General features: G+C 35.7%; 1 protein-coding gene across 2 annotated transcripts in view; it reads left to right on the forward strand.

Moving 5' to 3' along the window:
• The window catches only part of ZNF385D (zinc finger protein 385D), a 296749-nt gene that overhangs the window by 179376 nt on the left and 92936 nt on the right, over nucleotides 1–24437 (forward strand). For both annotated transcript variants that reach the window (XM_081283994.1, XM_081283995.1), the window contains one exon: nucleotides 23962–24124. In XM_081283994.1, coding sequence (XP_081140120.1) covers nucleotides 23962–24124 — 163 coding nt within the window. The remainder of the gene's footprint in view (nucleotides 1–23961; nucleotides 24125–24437) is intronic.

Consider the following 24437-nt stretch of genomic DNA (forward strand, 5'->3'; position numbering starts at 1 on the left):
ATCTTTTTTGACAACCATACGCATTTCTCGAAGAATTACTAGACACTAGCAAAACATACAGAGACCAAAAGTAAAACTGGATTATTGGTCACCAGTAACTGGAAGTCACAAAGATAAACTTTCCTCATCTCTTTGCATTAATTATCATCAGTGTATGAAGCCTCTTTTTCCCTTGTTGTTATATTTCACTTATAATTTATTTTAGCGTTCTGTAAATTGCCAGTTTCACCATAGCCCTGAAAATGAGGACAATGGAAGGATTTAGTCCTGTGCAGAGGAGCAAAGGGATTTGAGAAAAAGGCAACTAATGTCAGTGTCTGCTCTTGTGTCATGTTGATTTTGTGGTCATTTATGTTCTTCCCTTCCTAACAGTTGGCTATTCTGTATTGTCTCTCTTTTGTTGAATGTTCTCCTCTGTATTAATTAACTAGAGTAATTGTGATACCCTTTCCAAGTATCCACATGGCCAAAAATCTCTATATAGATTAAATTAACCTATCCCTTTATTTAACCTCCTTCACCTTCTTATGGTGATTGGTTTAAGAGTGGTGATTTGGATTGATCCTGGGCTTAACGAGAATGAAATTGTACCAGGCATGCTATAAATTGCACACTACATGTGGATTACATTGCCAGGATTTCTTGTATGGCTTTAGAACCAGACCAAAAAAAAAAAAAATGCATGTATTCCTTCATTTTCTAGGATCTTTGCTTAATATGGGTGTGATTTTAGAATGCTGTATTTACACTCAACATTCTGGCCCAGATTCACCTTTGTGAAGCCTGCCAAACCTTATTTTCAATGCAAAATACTGCCTCTAGGAACTCTTATTTCAGTCCAAATCTATGTGTGGATATAAATTGAATCTGATAGCAGTAAAGGTTGCGATCATTTGGGGAGGAAACCAAGGAGGGCAAACAGAAGCCTCATGTGCTATGGAAATTCAATTCTCTGTGTCCATGTGTGATTTTCAGTGATCTTTTGATAAGCAGAGAGATCTTTTCATAATCACATACATAACATTGCACCTATGTGGTTACTCTTTATTGGGCATAGATGAGCGTTTGAATTCCTTATATAGGAAATCTGTGAAGATGGATGTATGGTAAATTTGTTCTTATAGGCTTTATCAGTGTATCAGGTCGATCTGCACAACTTTTAACCTTCTCCTAGACTCTTTTATAAATAAGGTTTCAGAAGGTATTCTCTGAACAGGTTTTATTCATTTTCCAAGCAGAGCTTATTTTCTCTGCATCAGTGAACTTGTCATGATAATCAACTTTTTTGTCCCAACCATCAATCACTCTTGATTACAGCTGGGTAGAAGTTCTGTTCTGTTGATCAGCTCATCAGTGCACATAATATTACACCTGGAGGCCAGTACAAATCATCCCTCGATGGGAAAAGCATTTTCCTTCAAGGCTTTTGTCGATGGTCTTATCATTTACATTTGGGTCTCATTGAGTTGTCATGTCTATCTTTGATTCTGTCTTCTCTCATTTAAAATATTCTCCCAAAATAGCCCTCACGGTTTGCTTGATTATTTATACTGTATTGTTATTATTCTGCTGTTGCCTTCTTAATTCAAAAGAGTAGCTCATAATCTATTTTATTCTTATTATCACATTAACTTTTCCCAGTCGTTAATGCAGATATTGTAGAAATTAAAAATCTCATGAATTATAATTCAATGAATATTCAGTGCTTAGGTAAAAACAGTTTAGCATATGTTTTACTAGACTGTTTGCAAGTCTGATTTTGTTGATTTTTAATGGTTTCTTAAGTTAGGTTTCTGTTTTATGTTTTGGCTTGGGCAAGGGAATATTTATCTTTAATTTTCATTTTATTTTAAGTAACACTAACTAGCTATCTTCATGGTTTTAAGAGACATTGAGAAGTAAATATTTTAAAACCAGTCGCTCAAAGTCTGCACTGCTCTTACACTGTAATATATGTTACATATAGTAAAAATATTTCCTATTTCTCTAAGCCTATTCATGTTAAAGCAGTAGCACTTTCAGAGTAGTTACAAAAGCAATGATAAAACATTATTAATGTAAAATATTTATTGCTTTCGCAATGCATTTAAAATAAATTGTAATTAAAAACCTTTCATATGTCCTTTGTATAGTCCATTAAGATCCTCTTTTTCTGTCTTGCATTTTGTGGTATTTTTATTACTTTACAAAATCTGAAACAATAATTTAGAAAAACATGAAAGATATTTTAGCACTTAAAGTGCAGAGTATAAAGAAAACAGCATAACCTGAAATTACAGAATAATGTAGATTTGATTAGAAATCATGTGTTTCCATTAAAAGGCTTAATTATAAAAACCTAACATTACTTTTATGGTTGTACTTCTATGGAAGTTATATATTCCTATTTTCAAGTAAAATAAATAGGTCAACAACAAAGAGTTCTTTGTTTTCGTTCAGCAGTGGTGTTTAGACATTATTGGTTCTTCAATCTATGCAACAAAACTAAGGCAAATGGTGACATTTAATGAGAAAGCAATTTTTATAGAAATGAATAAACCATACAGCAGTATGTTCCAGTGTTTAGAAAAGCTGGGCTAAAAGCTCAAATGGGTTCATTGATATCTTCATGGTCTTGAATCTTCCCAGGATCAGAGTTGATCAGTTTGGTCATGTGGTGCCTTTGTCATTATGCTGGTTTAAAAAATAACTAGAATACCCTGTTGCACCCACTCCAGTTGATCCTCATTAAAAGTCAGTTGCCTGGCTCTTCTCAAGACAGAATGGTTCTCTTTCAACCCAGAGAGGCAAATGAAGTGGTTTGCCATAAGAACTTATCAGCTTAGCCTAGAGTGTGGTTCTTACACTTGTAAACAATAGCCAAAGTATGCGTCTTAATACTGAGCTTCGGAAATCAGCCGAACAGAGGTGGCAGTGTTTCTATATTTATAAAACACTCAGGAAAGATAGTAGAATGAATCAGACGTTACTATCCTATGTGCATGTATGACTACATGACCAGTATAATTCTACATCATATACAACCACAAAAAATGAGAAGTTATATTCCATGTATGTATAATATGTCAAAATACATTCTGTCCGGGCTGGGTTTGTAGCTCAGTGGTAGAGCACTTGCCTAGCAGGTGTGAGGCACTGGGTTCCATCCTCAGTACCACATAAAAGCAAATAAATAAAATAAAGGTATTGTGTCCATCTACAACTAAAAATAAAAATAAATTTAAATACATTCTATCATGTATAATTAGAACAAATTTTTAAAAAGAAACACTGTAATTCTCATTTTAAAAACACTCAGACTGGCTGAAATTTTATTACAAAGTTTTATAGACAGTTTGATATGAAATGACAGGTCTTTATTTTGAATAGATAACTTGGAAGACTCTCTCCTCTTTTTCCCTCTTGCAGCTCTTTCCTCTGGAGATGTTTGGTTCACATTGCAACTCCATTAGCATGTTACGTGTTGCCTGAAAATTTGTAGCAGATTTTGGGAGTGACAAGTTTATAGTGGGATCTTGTCACTGAAAGTTTGACCCTGCCATCTCTTCTAACTTGAAACAAATTGCCAGTCTTTAAATTGAAAAATGCCAAGAATTACAACCTCAATTTTGAAGGTTTAATAGTCTGAAGCACACATTCCACCAAAAGTTATTTCATGTACAGAAGAGTTTCTTTTGTTTTTAAACAACATAAGGCATTAAAGAATGTTAAAAGAATGAAACTTACATATCTCATGAAGGGATGTATTCTCTGAAAAAAGAGATCTCAACTCTGGTTTGCAGAAGAAATGCTTCATTATCTGGAGTTGGGTGCAGACAGGGATAAGTTATCAATATGGGTATCCAAATAACTTCCACATTTGTATTTTCAGCTGAAACTTTTCCCCCAACTGCATAGTCAGTCATTTCCCTGATCCCTCAGTGTCTTTACTTGGTTAGCTGATAGATACCTCAAATCTAAAATATTGAAAGTTCACACTACTGTCTTACTCTCCCAAAACCTGCTCTATTTCAGAAGAAACAGCATTCTTCTGATAGTAGCTGAGATTTTGAGGAATCCAGGATATTGCCCCTGTCCTAACTGAATCCTTACCATCTCTGCCACACATTCATGTAGCTTAGTCATAAAGGCAGTTGTGTGTTTAAGGAAACTGGGAATGGCCTTTGATGAGGCTGGGTCAGAGGAGAGCACAACGTAGAAGTAAGCATGATTGGTGGCGCCATCTTGTTTTTCCTTTGTACTTGTTGACTCAGTAATACAGGCAAAAAAGTGGCCTCATGTTAGACCTTCCAGACTAATATTCAAAGTTAAAACATTAAGACTACAAGTTTTACTCTGCTGTATATAAAACCAAGATAAAAAGTCTCCAAGCAGTTATAACTTCCCTTCTCTAATCTTTTACTCATGAGAGTAATTTCCTCTTATGCTTGTTCTGATAATTCCTTAATCTATTTGAAATTCACCATGCCTAACAAAACAGACAGAAACACTTTTCTATTGCTTATAACTATGGCAGTTATCATGAGATGAAGGCTTCAAAGATACTGCTCAAAGCCCAGGTTTCTTCAGAAAACAACTTCCTAATAACCAGGAGTGATATTTCATTGAACTGAAGAGAGGAAGATCAAAGGTGTTGAATGATTCAATGAATTCTTAGGTGCTTCTTCCCTGACAGCACCAAGGGGTTTACGTAGGTTATTATATCCCATTGCAAAGTGCTTCAGAGGATTGAGAGTCAGTGTGAACCCAGATACTAAGAAGAAATCACCTGAAACATAGCCTTCATATCTGTCTGATATCAATTTCACTTACTTAAAAAGAAAAGTTGAGGAAGATTTAAATACCTAGACCGTCTTTCTGGGGGTCATCAATACCCCTAACAGGGGCAGTTGCTCCAAAGAAAATAAACACAACTGGCAGCTAAGTTTTTCTTCCTCCATAATCCTAGAGGGCATCAGGGGTGTCATTTGTGAACTATTGCTTCAAAAGCCATCCATCACTGCAACCGTTTTCCCATAGATTAAGGACCAGATTTGCATTCTAAATGATTTCTTCCAACAGCTGCTGTAAGATAACTTGGCTGTAAGTTAAGAGTTTGCATTTGATCATCTGCCAGTAAAGATCATAAAATTCAACTTGGCAGCGGAATTTAGGAAAAGAGGTCTCCTCAGCCCAGCTGTGCTTATCGGAGCTAGCAGCATGTGTAAAAGTAGGGCTCCAGCTCCCTACTTCTCAGGGCAGCACAAGAGTGATTTGTTGCTGATGAGAGTTGACTTTACTTCCAGTTTTTGTTTGTTTTTATATGACAAGAGCTGAACCACCTTTGGTTGGGTATTTGAGTCAGGGGTGGGGGATATATTAAAGCCAGCTATCTATCTTAGAGTGTTGAGGGAATAATCTTTTCAAATCTTTGGATGATTACTCAATAAAATTATCATGACCAGTGCTTCAGTTTTTCACCTACTCCATAGTTCTAATTCAGAGGAGAGAGGTTATTTTCAGGTTACCGTTTGGTCCATCTTCATGAAATAGACAAAGGGACTTGGATTAGGATGCAGCACTTATTGTGCGATTTTGAACACGTTTCTTTTTTAAACTTCTGTGAGTCTCAGATTCTTGTACAGTCAAGAAGATAAGACTATAAGATGGCTCTGAAGATGAAAGAGGGCAAAGCAACAGATTCACAGTGGGCATTCACTGTTAATTTTCTGTCCTCCTTATGTTTGGTATTGGCATGAAAATAGGAAATATTTTCATATTTAGTATCTTTCCAAAATCGTAGAGACTGTAATTCTTTTTTTCCTTAGTCGTATAATTGAGGATTAATTGAGCTGTGTCAGTGTATCCCTCCTTTTAGCCAATTTGTCCTTCCAGGAGAACTTTAAACATACATATTGAGTTATTTTCTTTTTAAAACCATAAATGATACGAGTTAATTCTGGGAGCAATTTATAGCTTTACTTGATAACTGACAGGATGATTCTGGGTTTTCTCTTTCTTCTTTTCTAATCCTAAGCCACAAGATCTCGTGTAATAAATGCAGGTTTGACCTAACATTTTTTGAAAATGGTATCCAGTGAATTGCTATTCAGCTACCAGACAGTTGGCATTTTGAGTCATATAGTGGATAATAGATGCACAGCTATAGTTATAAATAAATTTATATGCCATTGACAGATTCACCCAAGGTTTACCTCTACGGGATTCATGGACTGTGGGAGTTCAAATGTGGAGTGCACCCAAAGTTCTTCAAAGGGAACTGGCCTATTTTCAAATAAGACGGTTAGCATGGGCAAAAAATACATTTTCCAATTGTTAGGTAGCCACTTGGTACTTGTGATTTTTTTTAAGTGGGGAAAAGTTTCTTGTGTCAGCAGTTCGTTCGACAGGTCAATGATGAAGTGACTTCCTCCGCTCCTGTTAAATGGTGAAGTGCTTATTTCCCAGTCCACTGGAAAGATTTAGAACTGCAGCCCACAGGGCGAGGGCCACCTGCTCTTTCACTTACTGGTGTTTTGGAAGTACATCAGTAATTTCAGGGACCTGTGATGGCTTGTGGCCTTGTTTGTCACTGTAGCTTTATGCATAACTTGTCAATTTATGGCTGTGATTATATCCATCTTCGCGGAATACCAAACCAGGGTTTGTGTTCACAAAATCTTTAACCCTCAGATTTCTGGACCTGTGTGAGATAGTTGCATGAATTCTCCAAAATCAGAGGCAAGTGGTGATTCTGGCTGCTAGATAATGAATTTTCTAGGCTGTTTGCCTTTGTAAAATCAGAAACATACCTTAAGTATGTTTCTGAAATGTAGCAGTACCTGGAATCTTGTCTGGTCACCAGTAAGTGCTGAATGAACTCAATATTTACTGAGATGAATTGACAAAGGACAAATAAAAGTGTGGAAAAGATAACTGTAGAAGCTGCCAGATATGTTTTTATTTTTAATATGTATCCAGCATACTATATTTTAGATAACTGACACATAAACTTTTATACAGATGCTATTTGTTTTTATTTTGGGTATTGGATATAGATGATTTCATTTTTAAGTATTTTTTGTCAGGCTTTAAGGATCTGTACAGAAGCAACAGCAAGAAGGAAACAAAGTATTCCATTTTTAAGAATATCTTAAAGTCTAGTTATCAGAAACCTTCAGTTAATTATTCCTGTAAATATGATGTTGAATAGACCAGAATTTTTCAATCTGGTGTCATTTATTACTCTGCATTTTCCTTGCCCATATTCATCTTTTCAGGTATCTCCTCCCCAACCACTGATACATTATGATGGACATAGCAAATATCTAGGGTTTCTCTGTTGCATAAACTATAACAATACAGAGGTCTAAAGGCAGGATGGCTCCAGGGTTAATTGACCAGCTCATAATCTCACCAAGGCCCCAAGTGCTTCCCATTTTTGTGCTCTGCTACCCCCAATTCTAAACCTTCCTTCATGGATAAAAAATGATTAAGCAATCTGATGCATAACAGGCAGAAGAGGAGGAGGTATATTTTCTTATGTGGCATTATTTCTTTCTCTCCTCTTCCCTCCCTCCCTTTCTCTCTCATTTAAAATAGACTTTAAAAAATATTTTGATTGACACCTAACAATTATACATATTTGTGGAATACAATATATTGTTTCTATTCATGTGTACTTTGTGTAATGATGTTCAGTTTAATTAGCATGTCCATCACCCTAAACATTTATCTTTCTTTGTGGTAAAACCATTCAAATTCTGTCATACCTGTTTTGAAATAAATCATATATTATTTTTAACTGTTTGCTCTACTGTGCACTGGAACACCAGAACTTACTCTTGAGGATTTTTTTTTTTTGGGGGGGGGGAAGCCGGATGAGGGTGCTGTGGAGGAGTAACATATGTCTGTGTTGTTTTTTTGCATGTTCAGTTATTCCAATACCATTTTTTGAAAAGAATGTTTTCTCATTACCTTTTTTTGTCAAAGATTAGTTGACAATATTAATGTAAGTCTATTTGTCTATTTTCTCACTGATTTAAAAAAAGTTATCTTGGTTACTGTACTATATAGTAAATATTTTAAGTTGGGTAATATCAGTTCTTCAACTTTGTTTTGCTCCTTCAGTATTATATTGGTTAGCCTCTCCACATATAAACTTTTAGAATTAATTTGTTAATATATGCAAAATAACTTGCAGTTATTTTAATTGTGATAGTATTGAATCTATAAGTTGAGAGGATCTGACATCTTTACAATATGGAGTGTTCCTATCCATGAACATGGACTATTTCCACTTATTTAGTTCTGGTTTGCTTGCTTTCATCAGTTTTAGTTTTCCTTATATAGATATTATACACATAGAGTTTGATTGTTACCTAAGTATTTCATATATAATTAGTTTATGTTAATTGCAAACTCTATTTGTTTATTGCTAGTATATAGGAAAGCAATTGACTTTTCTATATTAACTTTTTATCATCACATTATTAGTTCAAGGAGAGTTTTCCCCATACTCCATCTGGATTTTTCATATAAAGAATCATGTCATCTGTGAACAAAGCTGTTTTTCTATCTCCTTTCTTGATCTTTATAACTTGTATTTTCACATCTTATTGCATTAATTTTTAAAAGCCCAAATGGTCACATCATAATTTAATATGATGCATACAAATACTTTTTGATTTTTCTAATAGCAATTCAGTAGGGGAGAACTACACATGACCTCAAAGCAAATTGAAAGTGTGCACACACATGCACACACACACACACACACACACACACACACACATGTGGATTCAACCCAGTGCTTCACACATTCTAGGCAACTGTTGAGACATAACCACCAATCCCATTTTTTTTCTTTAATGGTAATCTTAAAATCTCCTAAAAGTATAACCTCCATCAAGATTGTTCTATGTGACATAATAATACTAATATCCTCAGTGATAATACCTAAAATCATCATTTTTGTAAGTTTAAATGTTTCCTTTAATCCTTATAATGGCAACCTCCCTAAGGCTAGGAATTGGAACTCTTTTGTTTTTATCTTTTTAACCCCTGCTATCTAGGACAGCATTGAGAAAATGGTATGGATTCTAGCAATATTTGATGCAATGATGAATGAACAAATAAATATGAATTGTTTCTTATTCTTTGCCAATGGGAAGCTTGGTGTTTAGAAATATCTATATTATTTCTCACATCAAAAATTGGAGCTAGGATTGGAGCCCAGGTTTTCCAATAAAGTCATAACCCTATAACCACCACAAAAGAAAATACATATATTTTGGTAATGTGAACTGTGATTTAGTTTTCTGTTTTTTGAAATGCCTGGGAAAATATGAATCCAAATTGCAGAGAAACTGAAGAAGTGGGAGTTGATACTATGTTGACAGTAAAGTCAACGTTTAATTTTAAACAACAAAATCAACTAGAAGTGTTGCTTATTTTCTGAAAAAAAAATAGAGAGCTTGTATATATTTTGAAAATAATAAATCTATGCCATGTCTTTGTGAGTAACATTAACATGAATTAAAATGTTCAGGAAGGAAGAAAAAGAAACATTTCTATAAGACTACATGTCTTACCCCCTATTCTTTAGAATGTCCTATGATAGAGCCATGTGATGTTTTAATGGAAAGGAACCTCAGAGAAAAATGCCTTTTCTCCATCTTTTTACTCTGAAGTCCTAAGCATCTCCAAAAATGCCCTCAGTAACCATCTGAAGAGGGACCACACAGTAATGTGAGCAGAAGGACAAAGAAGGTGAGAATCAGTTTCCTGCCTCCTTCCAGCCCTAGCTTATCGCAGAGCACCTTTATTTATTGTATATTAGAGGAAAAAAATCCATTTCTTTGCAAAAACCTTTTAAGAACTAACCTATGCCCCATCATATTAGCTTGGAAAGATCTAATGCCTTGATAGGAAGAAAGTCTTGTGTTAGGTAAGCACATACCGAAAGTTTAACTGCCTCAAGAAGCAAGTGAACTAACTTAATTGCATCTGGTCATCTCTCCATCCATAAAGTTGTCCTTCAGTCACTTTGGAAAGGAAACAGGAAACCTTTCCTTCCTTATTTCTTCTTGATTTCCTATTTTGCTCTTCTTTTGTTCTATTAGCACCCCAACAGGAGTTCCCTCTGAGCTTTTCCCAGAGCTGACTCTGAATTGCTGCCTTTCTTTTAGGTGGAACTCGAGCAGGAACAGCAATTTTAAATCTTGTATCTGCTGGACTGTGGGAAGAGGACAGCATCCTCAAGTTCCTTAGAATGAATGAAATACCCACAAAACTAACTTGACTAGATTGTGCTGAGTGTCTCTTTCAGCATAACTCTTATATAATAATCATTTAAACCTATCTTACTAGGAGTACTAATATTTATACTTCTAATTAATGTTGCAGCTGATTGGGGGAAGTAATTGAGGTTACCCAAAGGCCATGAGTCTGGAAAATGAGTAGATAAAAAGCTATTCCTTCCATAAAAGGGTTCAATTGGGATAAAGAGTCGGTCAATTAAAGACCTGGGATAGAGACTCTAGGAGTTTTCACTCATATTCCATCTTTCCTCAAGCAGCTGAGATTTTTCTTCTCTAACTTAATTCTCACAAAGTGGAAGAAATAGCATTTCCTATAATCATTCTGCCAAAACAGGTTTGGTGAATAAGTAAACTTGCTCAAGTCCATGGGTAGAGAGCTAAAACCAAACCTCAGATCATTAAATCCAAACCTAGTTCAGTTTCATTTTACTTAAAACCAGACTTAATGGACTAATGCTCACCTCAGCTTGTAGATCTGGGATTATGATCCTCTGGATTGCATCAATTTATGTAAAGATTTATACCTTCTTTGTATTTACATACCTATTTCAAGGCAATGTCTCATATCTTTTTTGATTGAAAATAGAAAAAAATGAATGTTTACCAAAGTGACTTAAGATCCATAGATAAAATTCATGGAAAGTTGAAAAAATAATCACAAGATGAACTTTGTGTCTCCTGGAAACAAATATATATAATATATATATATATAAAACATTATAAATTATATGTGTGTATAAAACAATGTACACATAAATATATATTTATATATGTTTATATATTTTTTTAAATAAATACATGTTTGAACTTTTTCTTCTAAATGTATAATGAGAAAGGATAGGCAGGAAAAGTGAAGAAGTCTCAGAAAGCTGTAGATTTGAAGGGTTCCTGAGATAAAAGTAGTTCTTATTTTATGACATGCATTATATTAAGACCTTGAAGCATTTCCATCAATCATTCGCTGGTTTCCTTAGCAGGATCATTTGATTTATTTTGTCAAAGTCAAATAGGACACCAGAAACTAAAATCCCATTGTGCTGTGGCAAGAAAACTTACCTTGCTTTTATACAATGCTGAAGAAACCCCAGCAGTCAAGCCCTGCCTCTGGTAGAGCAGTTGGAAAACTGGTTTATGCAAACCATCCCAAGAAATTATACAGTTATTAAGAATTTACAAGGGAATATATAGAAAAGCAATTTGGGTCTGTCCAGATCTGTGGACTAACACCTCTTCTAGGTATTTCACTCCTGGATATAGGAAAAAAACATACTCAAAAAGACCCGAAGGAAGATATGTTGCATTCTTGCTTTTCTTAAATGCATGAAACTTGTAGATTTTTCAGAGAACTTTGATGGTCCATTTAGACAATGAATAGTTAAAATTAAATTGCACAGACATTATTGTGCCCATCTGTTCTCTCCTTTACCTTGACTGGGAATTCTCTGTTTATGTAGTTTTAGAGCATAATGGTGGGCTGATGTCATTGTTAGTTTAACATAACTCAATCTACTGTACAAATCAATCAAAACATGTATTAGGGCTCTAGCAAGCTAGATATTTAAATTTTGCTCATGTAATATGCAAAATAAGTATTCTTGATCCATTGGCATATCACTTTTTAATGGTAATTAAGAGGAGCACTCCACTCTACCTTGTGGTTTGTCTCCCAGGATTTTTATGGAGGCCCTGGGCTCATGCATTCCTCCCATCTCAGCCTCACAAGTCCCTGGGACTCTATCATGCCATCATGGCCTGGCTTGCTTTGTCCTTTTAATATTTTTTAATGTGGAGTATCCAAGGTGACTATGCTTGCTTTTCTGAATGTAGCTGACAAAAAGGGAAAGGGCCAAGAAAATTATGTTTGGAGATTTTTAGTGAATCAGGGCTGGCTGGGCATGTTGCAGAGTACTGCCACTGACAATTGCAGAGCCACACAACTATGAGAGAAGTGTATGGTGTGGCTTTGTGTCAAGGAAGAGGAAGTGAATTTCTTCAATATATTATTGACACTATATCTCAGAAACTAGCTAGTTTAGTTTCTGGTGTACAGGGTGACCTTTGGATATATGCTCTATGAACAGAAAGTTACTGCATTTTTTTTAATCTTCTGTCACCTCTGGATCATTTTTCATTTGCTGAATGTCTGCATTGAAGACAAATATTTGAAAATGTTTTCATGATACAGTGAACCTTGGAGACAAAGAGACCTACTTTCAACTCTTGTCTATGTAGTGTGGACCTCAAGCTAATCGCTTTAAAATTGCAAACCTCAGTTTCCATATTTTTGAAATGGGCATAATAAAATCTAATTTGGAGAGGAAACTTCATATTACATAAAGCCCTTTCAAAACTAAATAGAATATAAGTTGGGTAATTTCTAGAAGATATTAGTATCACTATTAAGGCACTTTTTACATTCTTCAGTACTCAAATGAAAAATCTATGAAAAGGATTTGTATTAGTTAATGTGTATGTTGCGGTAACAAATAGATCATAAACTGGAGAGACTTAGAGAACTTAGAAGTTCATGCATTCTCTTTTCCATACTTCTGCAGTAAGCATTCTAATTTTTGGATAGTTCTACTCCTTGTGTTTTTGATGTTTTAGCAAGTCATGGCCATTACACAGACATTGAGGATATTGAAGACCAGAAGGAAGCCAATCTTAAAATACTAATCTGTGGAGGAAAGCCTGAAGTTCATTGCAGTTCTATGTTACTCTTAGTCTTTATATAACAAATTATTTTTGAAGTAACTAACAGTGCATTCTTCTAAATAACCTGATAACTTTTAAGTAACCTTTCCTATGGAGGAAATTCCATACTGTAAGTAAAATTATTTATGTTGGGTATATAAATAAAATTAAGGGCCTGATTGAGAGCTATGCCTTCTCATTTACAACTCATTGATAACAGAATCAGGGTATATTTCCCTTCATTAACATGGGATCATATGGATGTGAACCAAGAAATTGTACTCAACTGGAAAAATTTTAAGGGTATATTAATAAGTAAATGCATTAGATTCTGTGATCTAATCTTTTGTATAATGATATATAACTATCTTTCAACAAAGAGATATCAAATGCCTCTTATTTACCTCCTCATGGAAAAAAAATCCTGAAAATCTGAAAAAAAAATCAATGCTAGACACGTCATTTTTTAAATTATTTTTAACTTTTAAGATTCTCTATACCATTACTAGCAATTAGAGAAATGCAAATCAAAACCACTCTTAAGATTTCATCTCACTCCAGTCAGAATGGCAGCTATTATGCATACAAACAACAATAAGTGTTGGCAAGGATGTGGGGGAAAAGGTATACTCATACATTGTTGGTGGGACTGCAAATTGGTGCAGCCAATATGGAAAGCAGTATGGAGATTTCTTGGAAAACTGAGAATGGAACCACCATTTGACCCAGCTATCCCTCTCCTCCGTCTATATCCAAAGGACTTAAAAACGACTTACTACAGGGACACAGCCACATCAATGTATAAACATTGATATAGCAGCACAATTCACAGTAGCTAAACTGTGGAACCAACCTGGATGTCCTTCAATAAATGAATAGATTAAAAAAATAAAAACTGTGGCATATATACACAGTGGAATATTACTCAGCAATAAAAGAGAATAAAATCATGGCATTTGCAGATAAATGGATGGAGTTGGAGAAGATAATGCTAAGTGAAGTTAGCCAATCCCCAAAAAACAAATGCTGCATGTTTTCTTTGATATCAGGAGGCTGATTCGTAATGGGATAGGGAGAAGGGAGCATGGGAGGAATAGACGAAGTCTAGTTAGGGCAGAGTTGTTGCATGGGGTTTTAAATGATGGTGGAATGCAATAATCATTATTATCCAAAGTACATATATAAAGACACGAATTGGTGTGATTGTAGTATGTATACAACCAGAGATATGAAAAATTGTGCTGTATACGTGTAATAAGAATTATGCATTCCACTGTCATATATAAAAAATAAATTAATACTATAAAAAAAGATTTTGTATACCATGGATTTTATTTTAAAAGTTAAATATAATATAATATAACTCACTAATGTTATTACAAATGTTAACATCTTTGCTTTCATAAATGATAGAATCAAACAAGTCTGATTCTGGAGACTCACTCATAATATGAAAATACATTTTGGTAGAACTAAATTAAGATGATGGTGCTTAATTCAAAAAGAGAGTGTAGGAGAAATGAAAGCTTCTGGTAGTTGCTCCAACTAACAACTCCATGACCAAGCACTGAGATCCTCCATTTGTTCCAGACCTTTCTAAAATCCGTGGTTTCAATAAATGGTTTAGCATTAAATTGTCCTATTCTGTATCACAGCCACGAACAATGTACATGTTGCAAAATCTAATGGACACTTCTAGCTCTTCTCTTACTGAGTCACAGCAGCAGTCCATACTGATAAGGGCTTCTGGAAGGAAATGCTTATCTCTCTTGGCTTACATGATACCAGGTTCTTTAGGTTTTTATATTTCCATGTCTACATCTTATTCATCTCCTTTTCTTGCTTGGATTCTTCTTCAACTATCAATATATTGAAATGTCCTAGGGGAGAAATTTTGTTTGAATACAAAAATATTTAAATGAACAGACATAAAAACAAAACTAAATCCAGTTTTCAACCAAAAGGACTGCCACTGATAGTTCAGGTTTCACGAAGTTGGAGAACAAAGAGCCAGAGGCACCTGTGGAGCCCTTCTGCTTAAAAATTTGCTTGTAGAACAGTCCTGCAAAGGTGAAGTCACAACTACCAATAAGCAACTTTAAAGAGAGCGGGTTGTGCAATTCTTTACTGAAAACCAAATTTTGGAAGAATCTTTACAAACTTTGCGCTTGATTTTTCTCTTTACTTCCATGCAGCTTGAATCACTGAATCATTCTTGAAGTTCTTTTGTTGTTTTAACACATTAAATTAGCTCATTACAGCTGAATATGTAGTGGAAAATAGCATCTGTTTACACTGTAATAATATAAAAATTACTTACCAGTAACAGAATAAAGAGCAATTTGCAAAAAGCTAATCATATTTGTGCACTTGTCTGCAAAAAGTAAATTGTTAATATATGCCCAAGGGGGAAAATCACTTGCTGGTTTTAAGCAGTAGAAGCTGTGATATTAACAAGCATCACTTAGAAAACTCTGATATTTAAGATAGAAATGTCCCAGCTTGTCATGAAAATACAATTATTGATATTGTCAATGAACTCAAAAAAATTTAAAGATTCAGGTAACAACATAGAAAATCAGATGTCCTATACATGGCTTGATATTTGTGAACTCAAAATTTGAATAATTATCATTTAGAGAAATTTTAATTTCACTTTTTCAGTGTTGATCAAAAATTCTTGATGGATTGGAAAAACACATTCAACATAGTGCCTCTTTTGCTACCCCGGAGCATTCAGTACAACTTTAATAGATTAATTCAGAAAATGAAAATTAACATTTTAAAGTATTGAAAATAATGTAGACCAAAAAAAAAAAAAATGTGCAGCTTTTGGCTTGTTTCTTTGAATGTAGGAGACTAAGGTGCTTACATTTTATAATTGGCGAGACTGATGGAGCTCAGAAGACTATACCTCAAAAGATGGTGCCTTTGCTCTCTGAATGCTTTCAGCTGAAGGAAAGGGGCTTTATGACCTTGTCCTTTCCTTTTCCTTTTCCCTTTCTTATAGAAACTCGAATTCCTCTTCCTGATCAAAGGTCATGGAAACTAGAAGTCATAAAAACTAGAAAGCTTTTCCACCACTATTATTCAAACATTCCCCTACTTTTCTTTGCCGTAGCTGACAGTAAAGAAATGCTCTGACCTACGTTGGATGATAATAGACCCTAAGACCTTCATTCCAGAAGGGTCCCTGCCCCATACCTGGGAGGCCAAGGAAAACACAGACACACAGGCTTTGCTGGATTTCCCACTCGATATCTTATCATTAGGTCATGTCCTTTTGTCTAATCATGTTTCCAAGCAACTGTCCATTTCTTCATCAAATCTAAAATACAGTTGCCCCTGAGTTTTCGTTCAGTAGATTTCTTTATTACATGAGATTTTGACCAAATAAATCTTTCTGTGTTTCTCTTGTTAACCTGTCTTTTGTTATAAGAGTGCCCACTGTGACCCTTATAATAGGCAAGGAAAGATATCACACCTTTCCATTCCTGTAAGGCTTTTATATATTTATAAAATTTTTAGAAATACAACTGAGTAGACCATTTCTCCTTTGGCTGTGACAGACAGAAGCAGATGGCATCTTCAAAAATAAGATCAGGTGGTGTTACGTTTTTTCTCCTGTATTTATCAGGGGAAGAGAAAGAATCTTACATGCAGTTAATCTGTAAATTTCCTTTTTTTCTAGATTCCAGGATGAAACCTATTCAACTAGCATCATCTTCCTTCAGACATGTTAATAATATTCATTAAAACATTGCTCTTTTACATTCAGTCAGCCTTTGATTAGTACTCCCATTCTGCCTTCCTGCTTTTGACCTGCCCTTTAATAAGGTTCCTGTGAGAGGCTAATTCCATCCACTACAATTTTAACTCAGAACAACCTTACTTACTGCCAGGTTTTGAGGACACCTTACTATAGCTTTCTGCAGCTGGGTTTTACCATTCTCCAGCCTGCTCTTCTGTGATGGTACTTGTAACATTATGAATTTAACCTCTAGAGACCAATGATGAGATGAAATATTCCATGTGGCAGAAAGAAATGTGTTCTTTCTTTCTGATTAACGTATTCTGGTGTGAGGATGAAAAAATATTCATTGAATCATGGAGATAGTAAGCACTTGAAAGAATGTCTTTTTGTTTTCTTAAGCTAAGTTTTGAAGTATACAGTGGCTGGATAAAGAATTTGTAAATATGTTATCCTGTCCACTGTCAGACACAATCTTAGTTCATTCATTCAAACATTGCAGCTGACCGAGGATTACGTTTTAGTGTTTAAATGGAAAAATATCTTTAATTTGTCTTACAAAATGGCATTTCTCAGTGACTTCAGTTACCATCTGTTGCTGATTAATTCCCTAATTTAGCTGCAGTCTCGACTTCATCTATAATCACCAGACCACGTGGCACAATTATGTCTGGCCCACAATAACTGTTCAGTGAATCCTTTCTGAATAAATGAACAGATAGAAAATGTGAAGATGGGTGGGCTCTACCTACAGATTTCCAGGTTCTAAGGATATTTGTGGTCTCATTCTCCATCGCTTCCCAGTGCGCCGAAAGTACAGACAACTGTTATGGTGTTTAATGTGGACAGGGCATCAGGATCAAATATAAATCATTATTTTGTGGACTCAATGAATCTCCTTAATAATTGCACATTTTAGAGGTAATCTTTGGGATAAGATTATTAAAGGAATGATTCTTGGATTTTTTAAATTTACAGATTAAGAGTTTAACAAAACTATAGATGGAAGCCCTATAGTAGTTTATAGAGAAGTAGGAAATTTTGTCTTTTCTCTCAATTTTTTTCTTCAGCTAATACAAGGTATATATTATATGGATTTGTAGGGAAGAAAATGAGTTAATGACATCATAATTCCTGTATATTTTTAGAACATAGTATATTTAAATTTAAAGTTTATAAGTGGTAGTAACAATAGTAGTATTTCTCAAGCACTGGGAATTTCTGTATGTATTTAAAAGATTTTGGTCGTTTACATAGCCCTTAAAACACAGAGTCATCATTGAAATCATTCATTATATTTTCCTGGATTTTATAAAAGGGAAATTGTTAGTTATTCATTAAAATTTTAAAAAGTGAAACGATTTCCATATTATTCCCTTGCTATATCCCATGTGAAGAGAGCTCCCATAAATAGCACAATTTGTGGTTGATGATAAGCTTCCTCCCAGAGAAAAAAAAATAATAGTTTGTGTTTGTGCCAGATGCTTTTCCTGCATTAAGTGCCATAAAAATCCCCTGAAGTGTGTTCAACAGATAGGGCGAAGTGCCAAAGAATGGCAGAGAATTAAGTTGAACCCTGTTCACACACAAAATCCGTTGAGACACCATATGCATATTTCCATTTAAAAATCAAAATGTGAAATTAATTCAACGTGCATTTAACAGGCAACTATTTAGAATTGTACAGTAGATCCTAGGGACAGAGTGACGAGTATCATTGGGTCTTCCGTTCTGTGTGGTGAGATTTGCTCTTTGTTTGGAGACACAGGCACTTAACCCTTCTATGGCAGTGCCATAATACAGGCACACCCAATACCAGAGGCGGGGGGGGGGGGGGTGACATTAAAACATTACCAGGCAACAGAGGCACTGCAGGCAGAGGGAACTAGTCATACAAGGACTTGAGAATGATTTCTTCCTGTGGCATTGTCCTCATGAGAATGAGAGGGAGGGCTGTGGCTCATTTATCTACTCTGCTAGTGGTTGTTCTTGCTAGAGAGCAGACCTTGTGACTGGGGGTGGGGTACATTGACCAGTGGACAGAATGGAGGATCAGAGGAAGTATGCATGTCATTTCCAGGATGTAAGTTTTTCTCTCCTGCTCACACCAACACCCGTGACAACTTGACCCTTAGACATAATTAGAGTCAACATTTTTAATTCCTTCCAACCCTCTATAAATGGTATGTGACAAGCACAGACTGAGAGAAGTGTTAAGCTGTGGGCATTATGAAGGGATTTTGTGCACTGGTTGAGTAGTTAGAGTGGTTTTCCTGACTTTTGCTTTGTTCTGTACAAACCTGAAATGTTTGCAGTTACATCACTAGGGTTAAAACTCATTCAAGGTCTCTGGTTTACATCTAAAAAAAAAGAACTGTTCAAATTTAGTCAGAGTCTACATTCTTTTTAGCTGGGTGAAACCTTGTGTGCCAGTTTCCAAATCCCACTGTTGTTTCATGCCCCCCAAACAGGGGCTCCATCATTAGCATTCAAGGAGGCAGCTGTTTAGGTCCCACCTATACAAAAGCAGTGGTTGCTTCCATGACAGGAACCAGGCAGAAACTCTCAAATTATGCTTTTCTCAACTCCAGTAAGCACCCACTATTTTATTATTCACATTTGATACTTGAAAACATTAAATACTTGATGTTTGGAGATCACGAAGTTTGTAGACAACTTGTGAAGCTTTGAAAAGATAAGTGAATTCATCTAGATTGGTTCTCCTAACTGTATTAGTACTTAGTGGGGGGAAAAAAAGTATCTTCTTTGCTTATAAAAATTAGAGTTACCTAATGTATCTGAGAAAATGTGACATGCCTCTCCCTTTTCTCTGTGTTTAGATGTTTTTCTCCCAGTGGTGTAGGAAAATCACTCTACTTTGGGAGTATTATCTTTTTTTTTTCCCTGTTCCCATGGCTGCTACTGTTCATTCCTGTATTGAAGAACACAGAAGACAGAAAAACATTCAAAGTAAAGCATCAATCACTGGCGCTCACAAAGAATACTCTTAATTGAATCATGTTTTTTTTTTTTTTACATTGGGACACAATGCGAGTCAATTTTCATTTTATTCTTAATGTACTCTGCTACTTAAATTTAACCATACAATCACAAGATAAGAAATTATTAAATGTTCTACATGGGACATATTATTAAGTAATAAAAATATCCATGCCACGGAGAACAATGAAATTATTCTGCCTTTAAATTTCTTCTTCAAATATTTTGGTAAATATAGTAACAGGAAAAATACTCTTAGCTGGCTTACCAGAGAGATTTTTTGTTTTTTTGCTGTCCAGTGGCTTCCCTAGGCTAAAAAGAGAGGTGCATAAAGTATGTACCTAGACGTTGCTAACACCAAATCAGTTTAATGAAAATGAAAGAGTGAATTTAGATACTTCTAAATAATGAAGTTTTGAAAGTTGTGACACAGGGCTTAGTTGTTGTTTTTTTTGTTTTTAATATATTCTTTTAGTTGTTGATGTACCTCTATTTTATTTATTTATATGTGATTCTAAAAATTGAACCCAGTGCCTCGCACATGTGCCTCTACCATTGAGCCAAACCCCAGCCCACAGGGCTTAGTTTTTGCTTATTATTATTAGAATTATTATAGAGCTGTGTTTCCTTCAACCCTTAAAGACTAGATCATTGCAAAGCACTCAATTTAGAGGTAAAAGTAATGGTGTCAGAGTTCATGCTGCAACAATAATTACCTTGGAAAGAAAAGGTAAAACCAGGAAAGAGAAAAATCACAAGGAGCTGGCAATCACTTCTATGTGGTTCTGGAATTTTAAGGAGGTTTCCAAGGTTAATTTGCTGTTTTGAGTTCACCCCTCTTGGATAGAAGTTCCCCAATTACATGTAACTCTGGGCTATTTTTGACTGCCTTTTTTGGACTTGTTCTTAAGGAAATTAACTTGATAATTTTTCTTGGGTAATATGCATTGCACACATGTAGACATATAAATATGTAAAGGTACAAATATAAATTTGTGTATGTGTGTTTCAAAATGACAGAACCTCTCTCTCAACTGTTAGCCATTTGTGGATTTATCTACTTAAAAATTTTAGTTGTGTATAGGCAAAGTGCCATTTTGAAATATGGAGGTTAAAATTTGAAGACTGAAAAGCCTGACTGGCTATTGATAGTTAGGACATGGCAATGACATGTAAAATGGCATTATTCCATTCTATAGGAATATGCATGCCTGTCTCTAGAATCAGTGCTTACTTCTGGGATGACTGGTTAGATTTCATGGTGCCATATGCTATTTTAAGATTAGTATAGTGATATTTATGCATTGCTATCCCATTTATTCCTCCAAAGTCAGTGGTTAAAGCCTACATTTTACTGTTTGGATCACATCTATGTGAGATGCAATATAATATTAGCGTGCTTGCTTATTTAACCAAGTAGTCATTCCTGTGAAAAATGATCGTTTGCTGTGTCTGGATGGTTCCCAGGTTTCTGCAAATGGCGATTCAGAGGCTGACTACTAAATACTCAGAAACAATTTCAGGCACAACATAGTATGCTTATGGAAGGTATGACCATTCTGTACCTATATGCCTAAAGATGAGGCAGAAGAGGCCCAAGTAGACATCTCTGGCAAACTGTTCCTTTTTAAAAATCTCTCTGCAGAGTTCCTACTTAGGTGTCAACTTTATCTGGAGTCAGAGAAAGATTAGATATCACTGAATAATCCATCCATTCTAAAGAGAACTGCCTGGGTTTTCTGCCTTGGCACAGGAGCACACCTTTATACAACATACCTGAATCAAGGTGAACCTGTGAGCTGTGGGTTCAATATATGTGCATTGGAAGCATTTGGACTAGGGAAACTTAAGAACAACCCTCACATTCTAAAATCATCAAATAAAAATCAATGAAGAAATTGGTTCTCTGCCTACATCAGGTTTCAAATTTGGATGCCACCTTTACCCACAACACCAGCTCCCACACAATCACAATCACATAGGTCTCCTCTGCTGCCATCACCCCACTATACTTCATCTCCCCTGTATTCTACATGCCCTGGTCTCTTGATAGCACTTTGAACCTTTCTGTCACTTGACTCCCCCCCCCCAAATTTGGAGGAGCAATCACCTTTTTAAAAAATCAGATATTGTGTGATTAAACTAGTCATCAGGGTACTTTGAGACTATCATTTGATGAGCAGGTGGATGTGAGTATGCAGTTTGTTTTGTTTTGTATTTCAAAATATTGGGTGTCTCCATTGTGAACCTACCAGCTACGGGTCATTTTGTCACCTGCTCCTCACCACGACTCCCTTGCTGGAGGGACCTGTTCTGTCTGTACTTGTGCAGAATGGGGTTTTGGCTTCTTTGTGGAATTTGCTTCTTTTTGTTCATTCTGGGAGTTCTATTGGGGTAAGGTTAGTTTCAACAACAGTGAAATTCACTTGGCCTCTGGTTTGTTAAAATGGTCTTGTCTAATAGTAAATAAAACTGAGAGTGTAGATTTGCTAGGAAACCTTTAAAATTTATATTTTGGATGTATAAGTGGAGGTAGCACTGGCATTTTATACCCAATATTTTAATATACATTATAAAAACATTTACTTCTGTCCCCAGGTCCCTGGGTACCAGCATAGAGAAGAGAGGAGCTTTGTTTTAAGGGACGCTCTATAGCCAGGAAAGATGATCAGCTATCTAGAGCATAGCAAATAGCTCCCAAAAGATTTGGTTTATTAAAAAGGAAAACTGAGCAGGATAAAAGACACAAAAACCTGTCTATCACAGTGACTTTCCCCACATAGAATCAAACCAACCTAAACTTACCACTGGTTTCTTAATTAACTACAGCATGTCTTAACTTCTATTTTGGTTCACACTATGTCCTTTTTTGGTGTTCTGTGTTGTTGGAAAATTTGTAACTGATGCATGAGTGTGCTCTCTGTTCAAACTGTTTCTAATATATAATTTCCTTGTCCAGTGTTCTTTCAATAAGGGTACCTCGTCCTGTGAGATATCTTGTTGGAATGATGCGAATGAAGGTGCAGACTATTTATTTAGCAAAAAGACACTAAACTGCAGCATCCTGCCCATTGCAGGTGGTGGAGTGAAGAAAGGAATGTGTTTATTAATATTATTATTATTTGCAAAATGGAACATTTAGTTTAAATAAGCATGGGAAGTAATGTCTGATCTAATAAAAATAGTCTGTCTGCCACTGAAATTTTTGGGGGGAGGGGAGATAAATTTTTGTAAAGATTTTGACCTGAAAAACCTGATCTAAGTATCTCCCTGCCCACTCTCACAAACCTCCTCTTCTCCACCTCCCTTCAGCACAAAGGCCTTTTTCTTTTAAATTAACATTAATACCTATATATATTTTTTAAAGATGATTTTATATTGCAATTAGCACATCTCTTTAGTAAACCCACCCCCAAATAAAATAGTGCTAAGAAATATAAAGATGGGCAACATATATCACTGTTTAAAAAAAAATCTCTACAGGCATAGGAAAAAGTATTGCATTGGCCCCTTTAGGTAGTTGGAATACCTTGGAGACTTCTGACAATGGACTGTGGCATGAAAGATCCATGTGTTGAAAGAGTGACACTATCTTGAATTTCTCAGGCTATCCTTCGTTGGTAGCAAAGAGAAAGATGGAATCATAAAACTGCCCAGCTTCCATGTGACTCCAGCTGTACCTAGGCATTGCATTCACTTTTGAATTCTCAAACTTCAACATCAGTCTCCAGGGGGCCCACTTCCCTTGTTATGTTTGAATTTTTCTTGCAGACACCTGTTGGAGACTATATTAATAAGACACATGGTAGAAAAACAAAACAGATTTCCTGAGCCAAGGAGATGAGAGCCACTCTTTTTCTGGGGGTCCTTGTTAATCTTTGGGAGCCCAGACTCTTCAGTGGCAGAACAAAAAGCAACCCAGGTGTAAATTCTTCAATTTTTTTTTTCACTTGCTCCACCAAGAAATGCCATGGCTGTGATCATCTTTAGCTGCATTTCTCTTAAGACAAACCAGAAAATATCTCTTGTTTCTGTCCTGCAGTTTTAGAACTTGATTCCCATTGCTTTCTAGCATCATTCTAAATAGAATCCCACTGCTTGGCCACCGCCATCATGGTACCTGTTATTGAAAGGGAGTCTGTATTTGCAGTAATACAGAGAATGCCAGTTTAGAAATGAGCCTGATTGCATGGTTCATTTTGTTCTCCTTTGTAGAGCCAGGCTGCGGCCCACTACAAAGGCACGAAACATGCCAAGAAGCTCAAAGCACTGGAAGCCATGAAAAATAAGCAGAAATCTGTAACTGCCAAGGACAGCGCAAAGACTACCTTCACCACCATCACTACCAATACCATCAATACCAGCTCTGACAAAACAGGTTAAGCGATGATCTTTGTTGTTGTTGTCGTCGTCGTTGTCATTGTTTGGGGGTTCCCTCCCTTGTCTAGCCCCGTGTCTGTTTTAATGATGTGCCTGCCACATTGATTCACGCTTGAACCATCTTTCTGTACAAGGGTAACTGTTTCCTCTCATTTTTCCAGTATCCTTAGTTATAGTCCACATTTTGCGTGGTGAAAGGGTCCTGTGGCTTCTAGAGGAGCACAGTAGTCACCAAGGCCATGTGGAAGCCATGTCCACAATATTCCTTTTTTTTTTTTTTTTGAAGGGAACCTTTTCGGTGTATCCTTCGC

Source organism: Spermophilus citellus (assembly GCF_964194105.1).
Source record: "Spermophilus citellus genome assembly, chromosome: 3".
NCBI lineage: Eukaryota > Metazoa > Chordata > Mammalia > Rodentia > Sciuridae > Spermophilus > Spermophilus citellus.